At 36.6% G+C, this 19,913-nt stretch overlaps 1 protein-coding gene across 9 annotated transcripts; it reads left to right on the top strand.

Moving 5' to 3' along the window:
• The first annotated feature begins 317 nt into the window (after window positions 1-317).
• Window positions 318-19,652, top strand: RPF1 (ribosome production factor 1 homolog). Of its 9 annotated transcripts, none has more exons than XM_082408782.1 (9): window positions 320-585; window positions 1,409-1,465; window positions 3,563-3,643; window positions 12,172-12,267; window positions 12,850-13,003; window positions 17,828-17,905; window positions 18,294-18,477; window positions 18,651-18,777; window positions 19,421-19,652. In XM_082408782.1, exons 1-9 carry the CDS (start codon window positions 358-360, stop codon window positions 19,460-19,462), a joined length of 1,047 nt encoding a protein of 348 aa, XP_082264908.1. In that variant the 5' UTR covers window positions 320-357; the 3' UTR covers window positions 19,463-19,652. The 9 variants fall into 9 exon arrangements, 5 of the variants coding, with proteins under 5 accessions (XP_082264910.1, XP_082264911.1, XP_082264908.1 ...); XM_082408783.1 differs by lacking the exon at window positions 17,828-17,905 and adding an exon at window positions 13,509-13,528 and having other exon boundaries at window positions 18,296-18,477; XM_082408781.1 differs by having other exon boundaries at window positions 321-585; window positions 17,828-17,910; window positions 18,296-18,477.
• The last annotated feature ends 261 nt before the right edge of the window (window positions 19,653-19,913 follow it).

The following is a 19,913-nucleotide window of genomic DNA, read 5'->3' as shown; positions in this document are numbered from 1 at the left end:
TACTTAATATTAATAGCTTACCACACTAATTATTTGGGAGCTCATTTTAGTCTCTAGTAGAATGTAAACTCTATATACTTCAAAGATTGTTTTGTTCTTAGGTTTTAGGGGCTTGGCACATGGAAAACGCTCAATAACGGATTCCACCGACTCATCATTTCACTGCTCACATGGCTGGGCAAGCTCCCTAAACTCTCCTTAAGCCTAAATTTCAGCACCTTCTTAAACCGCTAGAACTCCCTAAACTATACATTTTCCTTTAAGAACTTTCCGACCCCGGAAGTAATAGCTTAAGGACGGGGGTCAGAGGAGAAAGCTACTTCCGTTTCCGTACAGACCACAAGGAGCAAAAATACCATGGCGAAGGCCGGGGATAAGAGCGGCGGCAGCGGAAACAAAGGCTTGAAACGCAAAGCCGCTACTGAAGAACGTCAGGAGGCTGCAGTCGCTGAGGATGGGACGACGGAAAGTGGGGTCCAACCCTCGAAGGCGGCTGCCTTTCCTCCAGGCTTCAGCGTTTCGGAGATTAAGAACAAACAGCGGCGACATTTAATGTTCACGCGGTGGAAACAGCAGCAGCGGAAGGTATGAGGTGCGGAGGCGCCAGAGCGCATGCGCTATGTCCCTCTAGCTCCCCTGGGGTGGAAGTTGGGGGGTGGAGGGGATGTAGAAGGGGCATCTAACCCATTCTGGTGTGCAAGTATGGGGGAAGGGTGTCCTAGAAGACTTCTTGGGACTGTAATTTCTAATCCGAGATCTGATGGATTGAGGGTCAACAGGCGCTGGGAGGAAAAAAAAAAACTATTTTATATTGTGTGTCAAGCATTCTGTTCAGAAGTCGCCAGAAGTTACAGATTTACGGTACCCCTTGCCGGTTCTTGATAATTTTAAAAGCATATTTTGTTTATAAAATATTTGAGTAACTAGTGATGGTTTTATTGGAAACAACCTGAAAACTCCTGTCTCATTACCATTTATTTTTAGTACTTTTCAAGACAAGCAACCAGCATAGCCACCCACGGTTTTCTTCAGGATGCAACTTGCTAGGAATGCAAAACAAAACAACAGAAACTAGTTAACTTGTTTAGATGTACATTTTGCACTTTCACTTAGTTTGAGGCTTTATAGTAAAAGATAAAGCTACTGAAATTTTAAACATTTAAACTTGTCAATTTAGATTAGTGTTTTGAAGGAGCAGGATCTTTGTTAGAGAAATCTTATTGATTGGCTAGCTCATTTGGTTTACAATAACAGCTATGAAAATCTAAGTCAGGATGTTTACTTTAATACATTTCTAAGATTGCTCAGTTTCAATATTCATAGCATTAGTAATTTGTAGCTTCATTATGTGTTTGTGATATAACTGGTGGTTTCTCAATATTGTTCTTTTCTTTTTCAAATCCTTTAGGAAAAGTTGGCAGCTAAGAAAAAACTTAAAAAAGAGAGAGAGGCTCTTGGTGATAAGGTAAATGAAACTTTTAGTCCTCTGCTATCTGTCTGTTATTGAGGAGTGCTCCCTGATACTTACATTGAATCACTTTCTTTTAAAATTTATTATGAAATATTTTGGATATATAAAGTGATATAAAAATAATACAGCATACCCCTTTCTTTCCTTTACTCAGCTTAAGAAATTATGCATTAGTAGATAGTGTTCGAGTTCTTGTGTACTTTTTTCTGATTGCTTTCCCCTCCAAAGAAACACTCATTGGGACTTCCCCGGTGGTCCAGTGGTTAAGAGGGTTAAGACGCCGTGCTTCCACTGCAGGGGGCACCGGTTTCGAACTTAGATCCCGCTTGACATGTAGCATGGCCAAAAAAAAAAAAAAAAAAGACAAGCACTCATGAAATTGCTCTTTATTGTTCCCATGCACTTCCTTTATTACCTTTACTATGTTTGTGTCCCTAAACAGTAAACCCAGTAGTGGTGTTTTGCATGTTTTCAAAATGGTGTGTCTACTTCAACTTGCTTCTTTTACTTAACTTTATGTGTTTGAGAGGCAGAGACACATCTCCCTGACTGGGAATGGGGAAGATCCCCGGTTTAGGCCTGTAACTGGAGCTCTTCTGACTTGATGTGCTTTGTTATGCAAGGCTGGGGAATGGCTGGGCACAGCCTCTTCTGTTGTAGGGTTGGGGCGTGTAAGAATGAGAGCTGACTCTGAGGATAGGAACCTGCGAAGAGTGAGAATGGGGAGTGGGAGGAAGGTGAGATACCTGAGTGGATTAAGGCAAAGAAGAGAGCAGAGATAATGCATCAAGAAAGGATTTGGCTATTTCTGTGATATTAAAAAAAAGTGAAATCTTTCTATTGAAAAATTTTAAAAGGACTACTAAATACTTCTGCATTATTGCACAGCTAAGTTATTTTCATTTTAGTTTCATTTTATTTATAGTTAGTTCTAGGTTACAATTTATACTTGCAAAATTTAAAAAATGTTCAACTTTTCCCGCCTCCCATCCCTTAAGATGAGGGACCAAGAAATGATAAGCATTTTTGAGAAAGGGAAAAATAATAGACTATATATATATATACTATATACAAACTAAACACTTCTTTTTCATGAATTCTCTTTAATAGTATTAGGTTAAATCACAGGAAGTTGCCAATATTAGACTGTTTTGACCTGCGAAATCCTATCAAGCAATCTTAGTCTTTTTTAAACTCTCAATAATCAGTCAGTTATAGCAAATTAATATGCTGATCACCATTTGAAAATATCACCTTTCTTGCTTTTTGGATTGAAAGATGACTTCTTAGAACTGCCTCTTTTAAAAAAATTACTTAAAACTTAATATTCATTTCATAGAATAATAAAAAAATCCTAGTTTGTCAGTTCATATTCATCTCTGTTAGTGTACATATATTTTGGATTAGTTTTAATCAGTATATGGTTATAGTTCTGTGTTCCTGCTCCTTAAAATTTCATTTACACAATATTTTGGTCCAAGCAAACAATATTGTGCATGATTGCTGATTCTAATGGTATTCCATTATGCTGGAAATGCTGTAGCCATTATCCTGTTGTTGGACATCTGCCCTATTTACTGTTCATTTCCACTAACCATAGTGATAATACATATTTCTTTGTATAAATTGCTCCCCCTTTTCATTCCTTACCATAAATCCCCCAAACTAGAATTACTAGTTCAGCAGATGGAAACAGATTTATAGCTTTTCTTATATATTTCTGAATAGCTTTCTGAAAGTATTGAAACAAAGCTACATGTGTATGTACCTTTGTAATTTTTTCCCATTTGATATTTTTCTTCTTCATGAATAATTATTTTGATTCCAGTTTCTTCTCTCTGCTACTTCTGCCTGGTTTTAAGCCATTTTATTTAGTGTCAGCAATTCTTCCAGTACGTGCGTGTGTCTGCTCAGAGAATTAAAAAGCCTCTTACTCAATATTGTTATTAGGATTGATGTAGCAGTGGGTTGAAATGAGGAACAGATTGAGTTTTTGTATTATTTGCAGATTTCTGTTACTCTTCCCCAATCATAATGCAAAATTATTAATGTAAAATGCTCCTAAGACTTAACCCTTTTTCTTTTATTTAGGCTCCACCAAAGCCTATACCGAAGACCATTGACAACCAGCGAGTGTATGATGAAACCACAGTAGACCCTAATGATGAAGAGGTAATGTTAGAAGTCTTAAATGAATTAGGATGACCACACTTGATAAATTGTCTATTCATATGTCAATGTTTAAAGTACTAGCTGGTGAAGATGTATAATGGACTGATTCAACTGTAATGTTGGCGTATTATCATTATTTATTTTAGATTATTTCATAATTGAGTTTTCCAACAATGCTATAGAAAAAGGCAGTAATTATTTATTTTCTAGAAAGGTATTGTATTTTATGCCTAGGTAAACTTATTTGTCATTTAATCTCTGTAATAGTTCGAGTGTTTTTTAATGTCATTTGAAAAGCATTCCTCATACTATAGATTTTTGTAGTATTTGTTATACATTTTGACACCTAAGGATAACATTTGATGGTAATTTTGTGTCCTCATAAAACTCTTGGTTTCAAGATAATCTTCCACTTTTCACATTTTCCCTTTAAATAGTTTGCAACAGTACAGTGAGAGAATCAAGGTTTTAAAACTTTGTATATATATGTATTCTTTGATTTGTGTACGGGAAACTTGTTTTTGTTATATTTATTTGCTTTCAAACAATGCTGTTACCAACATTCTTTCCCATATTTCCTGGTATAGCCATTCATTCATTCAGTTTATCAGTCAGTTTTCCAGCAAATGCTTCTTGATTGCCTGCTATGTATGGAGATCTGTTTTAGGGACATGGGATTCATCAGTGCACAAAATACACATATACACAAAAAATTTCTGCCCACCCAGAGCTTACTTTCTAGGAAGAGAGACAAACAATGAACATAATAAAATAAATTATCATAGGTTAGCAGATGGTAGGTTACTAAAGTTAAATAGGGTAAAGGAGATTCAGGACAACTTGGTGTAGAGCGAGTTTGCAATTTTACATATGGGGGGGTGCATGAGAGAGAGTATCTGTGTGTGTGTGTGCCTGCATTTTATTTATTTCGACATAATTTCAGACTTAATAGAAAAGTAAGAATTCATGTGTACACTTCACCTGGATTTCCTAAATGCTAAATTATATCATACTTCATTTTCATTTATGTTCTCTCTGAAATGCTTGAGAGTAAGTCGCAGACATAAGCCCCTTTACTCATACATGCTTAGTGTGTTTTACCTATAAACTGTTTTTTTAATAAGCACAGTGTACAGTTTCCAAAATAAGACAATTAACATTGATATACATTATTATCTGATCTGTACAGCTTACTCAGATGTCACAATGATTTTTCATAAAAGAAAAATCCCAGTTCTTGCATTTCATCCCATTACAATGACTCTAACCTCCTTTAGTTTGGAAGAGTTCCTCAGAATTTGCTTTTAATGACATTGACGTTTTTGAAGAGTACAGACCAGGTATACTTGTAGAATGTCACTTAATATGAGTTTGATGTTTGCTCATGATTATATTCAGCTTATGTACTTTTGACAGGAGTACCACAGTTGTGATGTTATGTTCTTTTCAGTGCTCTTAGCAGGAGTCACATATTGTTGATTTTCCCATTACTGGTTATATTAACTTTCATCACATGATTAAAGTGGTGTCTGTCAGGTTTCTCCACTATAACTACTAATTTCCTCTTTGAATTTAATAAATATTTTGGGAGAGAGATACTTTGAGATTATATAAATAAATATATGTTACTCTTTAAACTCTCACTCAAGATTTTGCAATTACAAATAATTTTTTCCAGTCTGGTAGGTGCGAAATTGTATTTCCATGTAGTTTTAATTTGCTGTTCTTTCGTTATGAATGAGGTTGGACATCTTTTCATGTTTTCTTCCTTTCTTTCTAATCAATTGTTTGTTCATGTCTCTTGCCCATTTTTCTGTTGGTTAGGGTTGCAATTTTTATACAATGGTTAGGGTAGGCTTCATTGAGGAGATGACCTTTTAGCAAAGACTTGAAGGATGTGAAGAAATTAGCCATCTTTGGGCAGAAAGTAATCCAGGATAAGGGGACATGGCCAGTGCAAAAGCTCTAAGGCAGGAACATGCTTATTTTATTTTTGAGGATCAATAAGGAAGCCAGTATGCTGAAATTAAGTGAGCAAGAGGGAGGATTGTAGAAGAGGTGCCAGGAAAATACGGGGAAGGGAAGAGGCCAGATCAGTGACTTTGCCGGCCATTGTGAGGACTTTGGCTTTTATACTTAGTGAAATGAGGAGCCATTGGATGATTTTGAACAGGGGAATGATGTGATTGTATTTAATTTTTTTAAGTAATTGGTTGCTTTACTGAGATAGCAGTCAGAGAGGTAAACAGACTAGTTAGGAAGCTAATCCAGGAAAGAGATGATGATGATGGTGGTGGTGGTGGTGATGATGATGATGATTGGGACCACAGTGGTTACAGTGAACGTTGAGAATCAGTCTGATTCTGAGGTTTGCGTTTTTGGCCTTGTTGTATTTTGAAATTAGAGCCACTAAGAATTTCTTGATATGAGGTGTTAGAGAAAGAGGATTCAAAGATGGTATTGAGGTATTTAGCCTGAGCAATTTGAAGGATAGAAATGATGGAATTATCATTGACAAGATATGGAACAGGCCTTGGCTGGAGATAAATTGGGGATCAAAGACGTGTAATGTAAAAGTTTCCGTAAATATTTACATAGGGGAGAATTTGTTAGGTCATGGGGTGTATAAATGTTCAAGTTTACATGAAAGTGCCAAAATGTTTTCCAAAGTAGTGGCTGTATCATTTTGCACTCTCACGGTGTAAGAGCAATATTCCTGGTCATCCACGTTCTGACCAATGCTTGGTATATTCAGGTTAGTGATAAAGGGCTATCTCATTGTGGCTTGAGTTTGCATTTCCCTGATTCCTAAAGTGGTTGAGCATCTTTTTACGCATGTACTGTGGTTTTGGTAGAGGTATGCCAGCTCATGTCTTTTGCCCTATTTTCTATCCTGTAGTGTATTTTACTGATTTGTAGAATTACTCTAATTTCTACTAATCCTTTACATGTATTACAAATACCTTCCAATTTGTGGATTCTCTTTTTACTTTCTTCTTTGGTGTCTTTTGATGAACAAAAGTCCTTAATATAGTTGGGTTTAATTTTTTTTTTTGGTAGTGAATGCTTTTTTGTCATGTTTAAGAAATCTGTCTCTATCCTGTAATCATATGATATCATATTTTTTTTCCTAAAAGAACTGGAGAGCTACCTTTCACATTTATGTACTTAATTATCAGGAATGGATTTGTTTGGTGTGAGAAAGGAAACCAATTTCTTTCTTCCACTGTTCCCTCCTTCCCCCTCATACACAACCAGTTTCCCCAGCACCATTTTTGGAGCAGTACAGCCTTTTCCCATAGTAAATTGTAATGCTGTGTCATATATTAGGTATCCATATATGCTTAGTCTTTTTCTGGGCTATTTTTTTGGTAGTTTGTTGCTGGATCAGTTCTTTACTTTCTTAATTATTTAGCTTCATGATAAGTTTTGATACCCGTTAGGGCAAGATGCCCCTCCCCATTACCATCCTCAAATCCCTCTGTTCAGGAGTGTTCTCTTCCTGGACCTTTGGTCTTCCATATAAAATTATAAATTGTACTAAATCAGATCAGTTTGAGGATATATATATATATTGCTTAATTAGGTCTTGTTTGAATACTGAAAATGTATTTCAGTGAATTTCATTGTTTTCTTAATACAGGTTGTACACATGAATCTTGTTAGAGCTATTCCTGGGTATCTTACATTTTTTCTTATTAGTGTAAAGCACATCTCTTTGAAAACTGTTTAAATTGCTGATTTACAAAAATGCAGTTGATTTTTTTTTTAAATTTGTTTATTATTTATTTATTTATTATTTATGTTTGGCTGTGTTGGGTCTTCGTTTCTGTGCGAGGGCTTTCTCTAGTTGCGGCAAGTGGGGACCACTCTTCATCGCGGTGCGCGGGCCTCTCACCATCGCGGCCTCTCTTGTTGTGGAGCACAGGCTCCAGACGCGCAGGCTCAGTAATTGTGGCTCACGGGCCCAGTTGCTCTGTGGCATGTGGAATCTTCCCAGACCAGGGCTCGAACCCGTGTCCCCTGCATTGGCAGGCAGATTCTCAACCACTGCGCCACCAGGGAAGCCCAACAGTTGATTTTTTTAATACATTTTAAAAAATATCTATCTGTCTATCTATCTTTGGCTCCGTTGGGTCTTCGTTGCTGCGCGTGGGCTTTCTCTAGTTGCTGCAAGCGGAGGCTACTCTTCGTTGCGGTGCACAGGCTTCTCATTGCGGTGGCTTCTCTTCCTGCGGAGCACAGGTTCTAGGCCTGCAGGCTTCAGTAGTTGTGGCATGCAGGCTCAGTAGTTGTGGCTTGCGGGCTCCAGAGTGCAGTCTCAGTAGTCGTGGTACACGAGCTTAGTTGCTCCATGGCATGCGGGATCTTCCTGGGCCAGGGATCGAACCCATGTCCCCTGCATTGGCAGGCGGATTCTTAACCACTGCGCCACCAGGGAAGTCCCTGCAATTGATTTTTGGATTGTGATCTTCTAACCAGTAGTTGACCTAAATTCATTTCTAATAATTTGTCTGAATGTTGTTTTCATTTCATGTTTAATCATTTCTGCAAATAAGTTTTTGTTTCTTACTTTCAATCCATTAACAGTTTCTTTTGTTCTTACTTAGAACCTCCAGCATGTCAAATAAATAGAAAAAGCAATATTAGCATCTGTGCCATGTTACTGATTTTAAAGAGAATACTTCCAGTGTATCATTATTAATGTTTGTGTCATTAATGGTAGATTCTCCTTATGAGTTATGGAAATTCCATTTATTCTTTTTTTGCTGGGTTTTTTGTTTAACGAATGAATGTAGAAAGTTAGATGCTTTTCCTGCAAATATTAAGATAATTTATGCACTTTTTCTGCAGATATTGAGATGAAGGTGCAGTTTTCTCCTTTATTGCACTAATGTAGTAAATGAAATAGATTTTCTAATCTTAAACCTCTTGTATTCATGGGATAAATCCAATTTAGTTAAGATGACACAGACCTACTAGAGGATGGACTTGAGGATACGGGGAGGGGGAAGGGTAAGCTGGTACAAAGTGAGAGAGTGGCATGGACATATATACACTACCAAACGTAAAATAGATAGCTAGTGGGAAGCAGCCGCATAGCATAGGGAGATCAGCTCGGTGCTTTGTGACCACCTAGAGGGGTGGGATAGGGAGGGTGGGAGGGAGGGAGATGCAAGAGGGAAGAGATATGGGGTCATATGTATATGTATAACTGATTCACTTTGTTATAAAGCAGAAACTAACACACCATTGTAAAGCAATTATACTCCAGTAAAGATGTTTTAAAAAAAAAAGATGTTTTATCTTCTTGACATATTGTTTTGGTTTGTTAATACTTTGTTTAGAACATGTACATGTGTGTTCATGAGTGAGACTACAGTAATGTCCTATTTTCATTCCTAATTTATTTGGGCTTTTCACCAGAGATGTATCTGTTTTGTTTTTCTTTTCAAACTACTGTTTTCTTTAATCTTCTCTATTGAATCTTTGTTTTCTAATTCATTTATATATCCTCTTACCTTTATTTCTTCTACACTCTGAGTTTATTTTGTTTTTATTTTTTTGATTAGCTTATTTTCATCTTTTTTATTATGAGCAACTAAGGTCATAAAATTCACTTTTGCTATAGCCCCCAAGTTTTAAGATGCATTTCTTTCATTATTGTTTAAATCTGAGTACCTCTTTTAATGAAAGATGATTTCTTCTTGTTTGCTGTATTTTTTTATTTCATTAGTTTTCCCCTGATCCTTGTTATTTCTTTCCTTCTGCTTACCTGGAAGAGCAAATGAAAGCTCTTCCATTTGCTCTTCTTTTTCTAGCTTCCTAAGATGGAAGCTTAGATTATTGATTTTATACTTTTTTCCTAGTATAAGCATATAAAGCTCTGGTTTTCCCCTAAGCACTGCTTTAGCCACATCCCATACATTTTGGTATGCTTGTTGTGTTTTCATTTTCATTCTGTTCAAGACATTTTCTAATTTCTCTTGTGATTTCTTCTTTGGCTTATGATTTTCAAGAAGTGTCCTGTTTAATTTCCAAATATTTGAGGATTTCCCAGATTCCTTTCTGCTGTTGATTTCTAATTCAATTTTGTTGTGGTTTGGGACATATTTTGTTCGATTTCAGTCCTTTTCAATTAAAGAAATGTCCTAGCATTTATGTCCTAGCATAAATAAGATCTATTCTGAAGAATGATTTATCACAATCTACTTCAAGTGAATAGTGACACGATTCTGGTAAAATACAGCAAGTTTGCACCAGTATAGCTTCATGACCCTCCACTCTTACTCATGCTATTATTGTCAGCACACGTTGTTATATATTACATCTGTCTATGTTATAAACCCAGTGTTGTATTTACTGCTTTAAACATCCTCATGTTTTTTTAAAGAAATTAAGATCATACACACACAACACACCCACAAAGTCTTTTATGTTTACCTTCATCGTTACCTATTTACAGTGCTCTTCTTTCCTGCCTCTGGATCAGAGTTACCATCTGGTATCATTCTCTTTCAGCTTTTAGGACTTTCTTAAGCCTTTGTTTTTATAGCAGGTCTGATAGCTAATTATCTGTTTTTGTTTATCTGAAAGTGTGCCTATTTTGCCTTCAGTTTTGAAAGAATTTTGTGGGCTATAGAATCCTTGGTTGACTTTTTTTTTCTTCTGGTACTTTGAACTTGTTCCATTGCATTTTGACCTTCATTATTTCTCTTGAGAAAGCAGCCATTAATAATCATTGTTCCCATGTACATGATTTATTTTTTTCTTCTTTCAAAATTTTCTGTTTTTTGGCTTTTACCAGTTTGACACTGATGTGTTCAGGTGTTGTTCTTTCTTTTTATTCTACTTAAGGTTTTCTGAGTTTGGACCTTAAGTTAGAGTTTTTCATCCTTTATTTCTTCGAATATTTTTTTTCTGCCCTCTTCTCTCCTTCAGGGACTTCGTTTTCACACACACTGTTGAAATGGTTAAGAGTGTTCTAAAAGTTTCTGCAGCTTTGCTCCTTTTGCGATGATTGTGTTCTCCATTCTTTGGATTGGATACTCATTAATCTATTTTCAAGTTTATTGATTATTCTGTATCTTAGATCTGCTATTAAGCTGGTATTTTTCCTTAATTCCTTGAATATATCTGTTATAGCTGCTTTCAAATTTTCACTAAATTCAACATCTGGGCCCACTCAGTCAGTTTTTATTGACTTCTCTTTTCCTGATTATAAGTCATACTTTTCTGTTTCTTTGTATATCTGATATTTTGGTTGAAAATTGGACATTTTAGAAAACATTGCAATAACTCTGGATTGTTTTATTTTTTAAGGGTTATTGATTCTTTTTGTTTTAGTAACTTGTCTGGACTTAAACTGGAATCTGTTTGACAGTAGCATTATGTTACTACTCAGTTGGTTATTTTTAATGTGCCTCCCTAGGGACTGTCCCTGTGTTTGTGTGGCTTAATGGTCAGCCAGTGATTTGGGTAGAGGTTGTGTTGTGACACCATGAACCCCTAAGACATATATACCCTCTGCCAGCTGAGCTGTGTGTGGATTGAGGAATGCATTCAGAGTTGCAGCCATTTCTCAAGTCTCCCTTGCCTTTCAGGTGCACTGGATTCTCAGGTCTCTCTCATGCGTAGTTTAGCTGTCAGTCAGGGATTTGGGGAGAGATTATGTCAGTCCCTCTATGATTTTTACTTCCAGAGCTCTCATTAAATTTTGGGCTGGTCCACATCTACCCTGAACTGGGCCTGTAATCTTGGATTGGCAAAGCTAGGGTCTTCACACCTGCCCCTCCTTGAATCTGGTCCACCACCTCTGGATTCAGGATTGCTGGTTCTCGCCTACTATCAGTCCTAAAGTTGGCAAAGTTACTGTTTTCACCAACCAGGTTGATAGAGGAAATGGAATAGCTCTAGGCAAGATTCTTTTTTTTTTAAGAAATTCACGTTCTTTTATTTATTTATTTATGACCGTGTTGAGTCTTCGTTTCTGTGCGAGGGCTTTCTCTAGTTGCGGCAAGTGGGGACCACTCTTCATCGCGGTGCGCGGGCCTCTCACCATCGCGGCCTCTCTTGTTGCGGAGCACAGGCTCCAGACGCGCAGGCGCAGTAATTGTGGCTCACAGGCCCAGTTGCTCTGTGGCATGTGGGATCTTCCCAGACCAGGGCTCGAACCCGTGTCCCCTGCATTGGCAGGCAGATTCTCAACCACTGCGCCACCAGGGAAGCCCTAGGCAAGATTCTTGATGTTCTTGCCCACAGATGTATCCATTTTTCAAGAATAAACGCATCTCAGTGTGTGTCTTGAAATTGTTTTTGACAGTTTTTTTCCAGTTTTATATTAGTATTCTTCAGGCAGAAAATTACCCAACCTCTTCATGTTGCCATTAACCTAAGTCCCTCCTGGGCCCTCTTTAAATCACCAGTCAGCTAGGTAGTTAGTGTTATAGAATCCCTACTGGAACTACTTTTAAAATGCTGGCCCAGTAGAATGTTTGATGTAAAATTATCTCTCTTTCTGTTTTCAGGTTGCTTATGATGAAGCTACGGATGAATTTGCTTCTTACTTCAACAGACAAACTTCTCCCAAGATTCTCATCACTACATCAGATAGACCTCATGGGGTAAACATATCAATTAGTATAGCTCTTGAATTCTTAATTTTCTTACATTACTTAGATTATTTAAAAGAACTCTGTTCAGAAGAGTTAAATTATTAGTAATTGCCTTAGATTATGCCTGTAAATAAGCTAAATAAAATGTAATGGTGATGTGATATAGGTTCACTAAGCATGATTCTTCAGGATAGGCCTTCTCAGCCTCAGCACTGTTAGTATTTTGGGCTGGATAATTTTTTATTATGCAGATTGTCCTGTTCATTATAGGATGTTTAGCAGCATCTCTGGCCTCTATGCACTAGATATCAGTAGCAGCCAAACCCCACACTACCACCAGTCATAACCACCAAAAACGCTTCCAGATGTTGCCAAACATCCCTTGATGGCAAAATTGTCCCTAGTTGAGAACCACTGCTTTAGGTTGATCAGCCTTTGATGGATGAAACATTGTTTAGGTTTCACTCTTTCCCTAGCCTTGCTCTTTTAATAACACCATCTTATAATAATTACTTCTTTGCTTATAAACATATGCCACACAGATTTGTATCCTTTTTCACTTTTGAGGATTTTTGTTATTTTGTTTTATAGAGAACAGTACGACTCTGTGAACAGCTCTCCACAGTTATACCAAACTCACATGTTTATTACAGAAGAGGACTGGCTCTGAAAAAAATTATTCCACAGTGCATCTCAAGAGATTTCACAGACCTGATTGTTATTAATGAAGATCGTAAAATACCAAGTATCCTTTGTTTTTTTACGGAAGTTTTCCTGTCTAAACAAGAGACAACTTCAGGGAATTCATAATCTAGTATGAGAAAAGAAACATGTAAACAAACAAAAATATAGTGTAGATAGTACAATTAAGAGAGAAATACAGGATACAGTGCAAACTCTGGTAAAATCTGCCCTGGGGATATCAGGGAGGAAGTACTTGATAGAAAAAAATGCTTAAACCCCGTCTAGGTGGATATGGGTGAATGAGGTAAGGAAGAGGAAGAGTACCCACTGCAAAAATAACCGTTTGGAAAGATAGAGGCGTGAAGGTGCTGACCCAGGTGGGGATCTGCAACTGTCATTTGATATGACTAGATTTTTTGGTGCCAGAGGTGGTATCACAGGATTGCATTTTTGAAGTAGGTATTTGGGCCCATATTATGTATTAACTAGTATATCAGATGCCAAGAATAATCTATCCTTTTACCATGAATCACAGATCTGAGGTGAATGTGTTCCCTAAACCCTAGGTGTTTCTTCCTGTTGTGAGGTAAGAGATCATATAAAGGATGCCTAGATTTTTTGTCATTGCTATTGTTTTACTCATCTCATGGTGGCCTGTGAACTCAGTAACTTTAAGATGGCCAGTTGAATAAGTCCAAATTATTAAAACAAGATTATTAAGGACCTATAAACAATGGGGACAGTACTTCTCTGCTGCCAGGGTAACATTTTTTTTCTTAAATCAATGAACACTTTTTAAAAATAATGGTTTACAAGCTGTTTTTTTTTTCATCTAAATAATTTTTATGGCTTTTATTGTTTTCAATATAAGTTAAAGACTTTACCCACTTGTACAGGTTGCTTTTCAGAGACTTTTAAGACTAAAACTAGCTTTGTATTGTGGTATATTGTTGGTCATTTTATAATTTGGCCGGATCGTGAGTTACTGTAACAAAGTAACAAAAATCTCTTGCATACTTAACTATTCCAGAAGAGATCTGTTTTAAGGTAGTTGTTGCCTTTTTAAAACTACCCTCCCAACATAAGGTGGCAAGGTCTGCGTTCCTCTATTTTTGGCAGTTAAAAACCCATCATCATTTCATTACTAGCAAGCCTGCTAGTAACTCTTTGCTAAGAAGCAAGCATTTATCAATTCAATAAACATTCTATCCATCTCTTGCCTTTAGAAAGCTTATATTCTCTTTACTTTATAATACTGTGTTGTCTTTTTACCCAAAATGTATTAATATTTTTCTGTTTACCATATTGGACACCCTAGAGAGTAAGTTAACCCATCAGGTAATTAAGGTACCATCGGTACACAGACCTGATTTAAGGAAATAATTAGGCTACTTAAGTAATCCAAATGTGAAATTGCTTACTCCTATTCATATAAACATATATATACAGTCTGCCCTCCCTGTCCACGGGTTCTGCATCTGCGGATTCAACCAACCGGATTGAAAGTTGGAGGGCTTACTCTGCTATGCCAGTTTATATAAGGGACTTGGATCTGCCATCCATGGTGGGTCCCAGAACCAGTCCCCCACAGATACTGAGGGAAAATTACCCAAGACTTTAATTTTTGGATACAGAATCATGCAGCAGTTTCTAAAAGTCCTCATGATTGGAAGTTTTATAAGTATAATCCTGCCTGGATGTTAATTTTTATAATTTCAAAGATGTTTCACTTTCTTTTCTGATTAACATCTAGTAATGCAGCTGATGTCGAAGTATCAGTGAAAGACACTAGGAAAACAAATCTCTTGATTTGCTTGATCACATAGAATGATCTTCAGACTAATGGACATTGGTAAGCCAGACTGGAAGTCCATCTTGGATAAAGAGATTGTAAGATAAGGCAAAGAATATCTGCAGAAACTTGTAAATGAGACTGTTGCTCTGAGGAAGATATGAGACAGGTAAATGGAGGAAGGACAGTGGCTAATCTTTGCCATGATTTCCCCCCGCCAAAAAAAAAATGTAGAATTAAAGGGAGAATAATTTGTAAGCACCTAATAGAAATAGTGGTGATTCCTAGAGACTTAACATGGGCTCACAAATAACAAATCATGACTCCTAATGATGGCACTTGGAGAAAAGTTGAAAGAATTGAAGATATCCAGCCTGGAAATAAGAAAGTGGGAACATGACAGCTGTCTAAAGATATATTGACAGTAGGAAGGGCTACTGTGTGCCATATGGTGGAAATTTATAGGGGTATACATTTTTGACTTATTCTAGAAAAGAACTTCATTATCCTGCCAGTAGCCTTGTGGCTTTGGGTCAGGCAGATGTGATATCAAATTCAGAGTTCATTACTTGCTATTTTTGTGAATTTAGTCAAGTTTCTTAGTCAGTTTCCTCATATTTTAAATGTAGGAAATAATACCTATCTTTGGGGTTCCCACTAGGATCACATTAAATGTATTATGTTTCAGAGGCATAGTGCCTGGCCTGTACTAGGCATTTTTTTAATTGTGGTGCAGTGGGAAGCATGAAGGCTTTTTCTGGAGAGACAGACTTCCTCTATTCATTATTTCTAAATGGAAATTTGAGGTAGGATAAGTCTTTGTGCTTTTGGCAGCTTATAGGGTGTTTTACATTCCTAGCCTTTGTATCAATCATAACAAAATGCCTCTATACATTTCTAAATGGAAATTACCAGTCAAGGGTTTGGGCTCAGGTGTAACCCCACTCCAGTTGAGATCTACTGCCATGTAGCACTGAAACTTGGGTTGAATCTACCTGACCCTTCTCAAACTCTTCCTCATTGCTAAAATCAGTAGGACTCCTATTTTACATGGTTTGGGTTGGAGATTAGCAATAACATTAATAAAGCCTTTTGTACAATGCAGGTACTTACGAATTGATACATCTGGATTCTGTAGTTTCTTTTGACACAAACCACAATTTAGTGGGAATGTTCTGGAAAGGATTCAAGCCTTGATTTAGATTGAAAGAAATGACTTGTACCTCTCTTAACCCCCTCAAGATTTTATGATTTTTTTCAATGTGCAAATGATACAGAAATACTTTGGCCTGTACCTCATGAGTTTGAACTTTTGGTGAGTCCTTGAAGGAAAGAATTCAAACATTTACTGATAATCTGCTATGTAGTAGGCACTAGTATCTGTCAGAAATTAGTTACTGGATTTGTTGGGAAGAAAGGCATTTTACATGACTGTAACTCAAATGACAAGTGCTGTAGTAAGTAACAGTGAGATCGAGAATATTTAGAGCTTAATTTTGACTGTAAAGAAGTGGCATTTGAAGTGGGCCTTAATGAATGAGTAAAATATTGTAGATATTTGAAATAGCATGAGCAAAAATCACGATAGGATTAATGTGTATGGCGTGTGAGAGACTGTCATTGTCTACCAGCTGGGAAGCAATATGGGGAGACAACAGGTTAGAAAGGTAGTTGGGAGCCACAGTATGACTGCTGTGACGATGTCTTAAATCTATATAGATGAGTCTGTGGTGAGAGTAGTTTGAAATTAGCTACAGCTGTCAAACTCTCACAGTATCCAGTTTTTCAAATAGCACACGAGGAGCTATGGTACAGATACAGTGACACAGCCGAGTCCCATAGCTTAGTAACTGTAGAACCAAGGCCTGAATCCAACCTGATTTAGTCTATATTAGAAGATGTACTTGAAATGGTGAGAGAGGTCAAACCAAGCACGATACTGTTTTCCTAATCTGGGTGAAAAATCTCAAGGACCTCAATTAAGACAATAACAATTGGGGTAAAGAGGAAGCTATAGAAGTGAGGAATTTAGGAAGGTAAAAGCAGTAAATAGGATTTGATGGGAGGAGGAAGGTGATGATGATAACCACCATAGTTTTTCAGTAGATGAATGGGAGAATGTTGATTTTTTTTTTAATCTTGGATTTTATATATTTTTTTATACAGCAGGTTCTTATTAGTCATCCATTTTATACACATCAGTGTATACATGTCAATCCCAATCTCCCAATTCATCATGTTGATGGCTTTTAAATATGGCAACATGTTTTATAAAACTCATATTGTGTGCGGATAGACTTAAAACAGTCTAATTCTGACCTCCTTTTAAGGTTAAGTATTTGAAAGAATCAGGTTGTGCTACAAAGACTTGAGGTATGTTGTGTAGTTTAGCCGCATTCCAAACTTTTAAAGCCCTTGGGCTGCTAATCCTGCTGATTGTAGGTAGTTGTCTTATACCATTCGTAGTTTAGAGTGTCAAGCCTAATTCTGTTTGTGGTAGGGTCAGTAAGTGGTTAATTAATTGGTTGATTTTAAATTGTGGTACAGTAATCCCAAGAATTAAGACCATGTCTCTTGAGAACACTAATAACCTCGATTTCCAGAAAAGAGTTTGTCACTGGTCTTGTAGGATGATATTCAAAACTGCATATCCTGACCTTACAAATGTGTAAGACGTATATATATGTATGAAAGTGTGCCTTTTAAGAGTTATAAAGCCTCTGAACGTAGAGGTAAACTTATATTCCATTTGCAATGCTACAGTTATGCTAGAATCTTATCCTTTTAGAGTATTAGAGTAGTGTACTTCAGTTGAATGCCGAACATACCCTACAGCTATTTACCATATTGTGAAGAGAAAAAGTAGGACTGCTATAGGTTAGTCTATTTTTCTGAAAGATTTAGGTTGACTTCGGTGTCTTGAGTTTTGGGTATAGTAAGAAAATCTGTTAAGCCAGAGGAATACATGCACCCACCTATTTACCTAGCTACAGATTTTAGGAGGCTTTGGGCATACAAAGGACTAGTTATTTAAACAATTTAAGACTTAGATTACAGAGTGTAATCTAAATGTGTTCTTAGCCTTGTGAACAGATGGATTAATTCTGAGTCACTTGCCAAATGGCCCAACTGCTCATTTTAAAATGAGCAGTGTTCGTCTGCGTAAAGAAATTAAGGTAAGTTTTATGCATTCCTTGATTGGTATTGGTCTCCTCACAGTATTTGATCAGTAAATGCTATAACCTATATAGATCTAATTGATTTTAATAATGGTATTTGCTCTTCTGGTTAAAGGGACAGTTTTGTGTACTGACTGTTTTCTTGTGAGATTATAATTGAGTTACGGCAGACAAGCAGTAGCCTTCGTTAATATGAAACATGTCACTTTTTAGTAGAACTTTCTTTTTGGTGCATTCACTGCATATTAAATAATTTTAGATAAATCTTATTTCATGGGTTTGATTAAGCCATTAAGATAACTAAAATGTTTCAATGGCATGTAAATTCCAAAACTTGAAATTGCAGTGAGATCGTTATTGTGACTTTCCATCATTTTTCTAGAGAAGAGGCAAGGAGCCCACAGAACACATACCTGAAATAATTTTAAACAATTTTACCACACGGCTGGGTCATTCTGTTGGACGTATGTTTGCATCTCTCTTTCCCCATAATCCTCAATTTACTGGAAGGCAGGTTGCCACATTCCACAATCAACGGGATTATATCTTCTTCAGATTTCACAGGTGAGAAACTCCTTGGACTTCAATGATGAAATACATTTTACACACAAACCTGTTTTCTAATGTATTCTGACAAGTATTGTAGATGAGAAATTATCTTTCAAACTGTCAAATTAAAGAAATAACAGTTTGGGTTCATTCACACTAATTTCCTTAACTCTATTTTATCTTTGAAGATACATATTCAAGAGTGAAAAGAAAGTCGGAATTCAGGAACTTGGACCACGTTTTACCTTAAAATTAAGATCTCTTCAGAAAGGAACCTTTGATTCTAAATATGGAGAATATGAATGGGTCCATAAGGTATGTGCTTACTCTAAGAAAAGCCATTTAGAGAATTTTAAAAGGATGGAATGAGAATAAAACCACGTACTTTAAGCTTTGGGTGTTTATACCTTAAGTTAGGCTTCTGAATTTCTTCCCAGGAGCTAGCAATAACCAATCTCTGATACAGTGTTCTGGTCTAGAGATTAACCCTGGTTCATCTGAAATATCCCTAAAGATCAGTGGTTCTCAAAGTGGGACCAGTAGCATCACCTAAGGACCTGTTACGAAGGCAGACTGTTGGGCTACAGACCTGCTCAATCAGTAACTTAGGGAGTGGGCCAGCAGTCTGTTTATGAGCCTGTGTTATAATGATTCTGCAGCATGCTTGAACATTATTGCTATAGAGGTTTTATAGAAGTTTGGAGATCATTTTAAATCATAAATGAAAACTTTAATACTTTAAAACACATAATTTTTCAACCTAATAAGAAATATTTCACTTAAGTATGACTAAAATTTTATATATATTATGCACACACATATTGGAACAGTAATTTCCAATACTTTTTATATTAGAGCTAAAGACTTAAATTGTCTCAGAGACAAACCTAGAGGTCCTTTTTTTATAGCACTGTTACAGATTGTTTACTTTTGTTGTTGTTGTTTTTCTAATTTTCAGCCCCGGGAAATGGATACAAGTAGAAGAAAATTCCATTTATAAAGTACTGAGGGGATAGTATTGGATTGTGCTGACAGGCCTATCTTGAATTTATGAAAGAAGACCCTTTTCAAAATGGCATTTACTGATTTCATAAGCCTTCTGTCATGTCTGGATAAAGTACCAAGTGCCATGAATTGCCACTCACTATTTATGTAGCAAATAAAAGGTCATTTTGGTAAGAGTTTATAAATTCAGGTTTCCTAAAGCTTAATTCTCTTTTATTTTTAGGTAATTGTTAATAGTTGAAATTGGGATCAGCATTCAAACTAACATTCCTGTTTGTACTTTCATGGAACATGTGGGCTGGAGAGAAGTACAGTGCTTGGTAGATACTGTGTAGCCCACTGGTTTTGTATCAGACTGATCTTCATAGTTTTAATTCTGTTTCCAGAAAATACATATATTTGGGGGTGAGGTTTCTAGGATGTTTTAACATTTCCTTAAGCCTTTC

The sequence above is a fragment of the Balaenoptera borealis genome (assembly GCF_965194805.1).
Source record: "Balaenoptera borealis genome assembly, chromosome: 1".
Lineage (NCBI taxonomy): Eukaryota > Metazoa > Chordata > Mammalia > Artiodactyla > Balaenopteridae > Balaenoptera > Balaenoptera borealis.
This window is presented reverse-complemented; position numbering and strand designations above follow the sequence as displayed.